Source organism: Notothenia coriiceps, unplaced genomic scaffold, assembly GCF_000735185.1.
Source record: "Notothenia coriiceps isolate Sejong01 unplaced genomic scaffold, NC01 NC01_scaffold00020791, whole genome shotgun sequence".
Classification (NCBI taxonomy): domain Eukaryota; kingdom Metazoa; phylum Chordata; class Actinopteri; order Perciformes; family Nototheniidae; genus Notothenia; species Notothenia coriiceps.
The window spans coordinates 325-3712 of NW_011353492.1; the positions used below are offsets into that span (position 1 = coordinate 325).

General features: G+C 44.1%; 1 protein-coding gene across 1 annotated transcript; it reads right to left on the minus strand.

Annotated features, from left to right (window-relative positions):
* Positions 1–283: 283 nt before the first annotated feature.
* On the minus strand, positions 284–2050 carry LOC104952928 (protein NLRC3-like). Its single transcript, XM_010779834.1, has one exon. The coding sequence runs from the start codon at positions 2048–2050 to the stop codon at positions 284–286; it is 1767 nt and encodes a 588-aa protein (XP_010778136.1).
* Between the last annotated feature and the right edge of the window lie 1338 nt (positions 2051–3388).

The window sequence follows — 3388 nt, forward strand, 5'->3', positions numbered from 1 at the left end:
AAGCCAAATTACACTTAAGACATATACAACTGCAACGAAAGTAACACACACAATGCGATATCCTTTTCAATTTCAAAGAACACAAATTGGGTTACATTAACAAATAACTATAAAACAACAATACTGTAGAATAACTAAATGAATGCCGTGAATAAACCGAAATACACGTGTTGAAGCGGTTCGCTGCTGATTACTATGTACGCCCCCCCCCCGCGCGGGCCGAATATTCGCTGCTCATTACTACCGAATATCCGGAGCCCAAAAAATTGTATTCGGGACAGCCCTAGTGCACATACAGTGATTTGGTGGAGGCCTTGACCACTGGCAGCAGCCTCAGGAGACCCTCCTCAGAAGCAGAGTATTTCTTCAGGTCAAACACCTCCAGGGCTTCTTCCGATGACAGTAGGATGAAGACCAGAGCTGCCCAGAGAGCAGGGGACAGATTTCTTGTTGAAAGCCTTCCTGAACTCAGGTACTGTTGGATCTCGTCCTCTAGAGAATCGTCTCTCAGCTCATTCAGACAGTAAAACAGATTGGTGCTCCTCTCTGACGATTCATTCTCCCTAATCCTTTCCTTGATGGACTTGATTGTTTGATGGTTATCCTCGGAAAAGTCTTTTGGGATCGTCAACAGGTCCTTAAGGAGATCCTGATTGGTCTGCAGGGAGAGGCCCAGGAGGAAGCGCAGGAACAAGTCCAGGTGCCCGTTTGAACTCTTTAAGGCTTTGTCAATGGCAATCTTGTGGACTTCTGTTATGCATTTTTTCTTGCAAGGCATGCAAAGTTTTTCCAGTGTTAGCTTAGAGAGTACATTCATGTTGTTGTTAATGAGTGACATGACCACATGAAGAGCAGCCAGATACTCCTGAAGGCTTAGGTGGACAAAGCTGAACATCTTGCCCTTGTCGTCTTTCTTCCACCTATGCTCCTCTTTAAAGACCTGGGTGAAAACTCCAGAGTACTCCGCAGCTCTACGGATATCGATGCCACTGCCTTTCAGGTCTCTCTGGTAGAAGAGCAGGTGGCCTTTCTCCAGCTGGTGAAAAGCTAGCTTTGCCAATGACTGGATGTAATGAATGCTCTTTTTTGTGCCATATTTCTTGGCTGTCAGGGTGATCTGAAACACCACGAATTCTGTGTACATCTCGGTCAGGGTTTTGGGCAGCTCTGCCTGTCCTCTCTTCTTCAAAACGTCCTTCAAAACTGTAGCAGTGATCCAGCAGAAGACGGGGATATGGCACATGATGAACAGGCTCCGTGATGCCTTGATGTGGGAGATGATTTTGGTCGATTGCTTTTCATCTGGAAACTTCTTCTTGAAATACTCCTCCTTCTGTGGATCAGTGAATCCTCCGACCGCTGTCTTGCATTGGACGAAGCGTTGAGGGATCTGATTGGCTGCTGCAGGCCGTGTGGTTACCCAGACGCGAGCCGAGGGAAGCAGTCTCCCCTCGATGAGCGCTGACAGAAGCGCATCCACTGAGGTTGACTTTGCCACATTAAATTCAGCCGGCATCTGTTCACTGGCAGTAAATTCCAGCTGAAGGCGGCTTTCGTCCAGTCCATCAAACACAAAGAGAAGCTTGAATTCACTCTTGTTAAAATCACGGTTTCCCGATCCCTGTAATTTCGTGAATATCTCAGTAAGGTCAGTCTTGTTGATGTCTTTGGTTTCCCAGATGCATTTGTGGATTAGCTCAGCCAAGCGAACCTTTTCTCCCTTCAGTAAATTCAGTTCGCGGAAAGTGAAGTGAAATATAAGGTGAACATCTTGGTTTGTTCTTCCCTTGGCCCAGTCCAACACAAACTTTTGCACCAGGAATGTTTTGCCAATTCCTGCTACTCCAGTCGTAAGGACTGTTCTTATGGGTTTGAGGTTTCCAGTAGGGCTTTTGAAGATGTTACTTGGTTCAATTGGTGTTTCTGTGCCTGCTAACTTCCCTTTTACTCCAATCTGCATGACCTCGTGCTGGTCGTTGATGGGCACCTCCCCTCCAGGTGTGATGAACAGCTCTGTGAAGATGTCATCCAGACACTGATCCTGATCCATTGTCTCTGTCATACCCTCAGGGGCACACGTAAATTTGCTCTGGAGGTTAGATTGGAGTTTTTGTTGGAAAAGTATGATGTTTGTTTGAGGCGTTGGCACTGCAATCTTCTCATCTATGAGAAACAAAAATGAAATCAATGGTCAATTACAAAAAGTTGGTATCCAGTCCGATGAGCATAGGCCCATTGGGCGTCATGGGGGAATACATCTGGGGTAGTGGCTTTTAATCCTTGCTTGAGTTTACGATACATGGAAGTCACGGTTTGGTTGATACCCCAGTGTATGGCTCATGGTTTGGTTGATACCCCAGTGTATGGCTCATGGTTTGGTTGATACCCCAGTGTATGGCTCATGGTTTGGTGTGTATTAAGAAGAGAACAAATGGGGGTCTTAATACTAATCTGTAATCAGAACATAGTCGGACAACGGACACTACACTTTTTTAAAACTAAAAGTGAAAGTGTCTGCTACTTACTAAATTGCAGCTGGAGTCAGATTGCACAGAAATTGGCATAGAGTTTGATTCCAAAGCATTACGCGAGAAGGCCTTTGCATCCATATTTTGAGTGACACTAATAAAGTGAATGATAAAAACTGTGTTTGACGAGCTGCCCCATGGCATTCACAGCACTTGAATTATGTTTTGCGTTTTCATTCAGACAGAGATTATTTTCAAACCGTGCTTGTGACGACTGTGAATACCTTGTTTACTAAAATATCAGCTTATGTTTTGACAAGGACTGAGAATGCTGCTTGTTTTTAAGGGAACATGTTTATGTGGGAGGCAGTATTCAGCAGCTTATGGTGCTAACACGTTTCTGGGTAAACTCTGGAACATTGGTTTCACACACTGATAAAAATCTGCTCAAAGATTGTTGGTCAACCCTGTCAGAGGCTTTATGACTTTATGACTTTATGAGCCTATCATAAGAACCCAGTGGCGGGCCGTGCATTTCACACCTAGGCCTTCAGTGATGTCCTACACAGTCCTACCTGAATTATTCCACCGCTTAATACCATCATTATGACGCCATGGCTCTAGAAACTATACATTTAGACAGAAACGCAGTATAACCGGGCGTTGCATCACCTTAACATAGTCAAGTACAACAGAGTTATATTAATATTTCCGAAGCATTTATAATCAATATATCCGCATTTACAATTAAGAGTGTTAAACTACCAGCTTTAAGATCGCTTGGATACGGTCAAAACTTAAAAATAAAAGGGGCTTTTAAGGCATTAGTCTACAAAGTTTTATTAATTCCACCAAACCAAGTTTGTTCACTAAACAGCGCATTGTCGCACCCAAAGCAGTTTCATTTAAGAAACGTGACG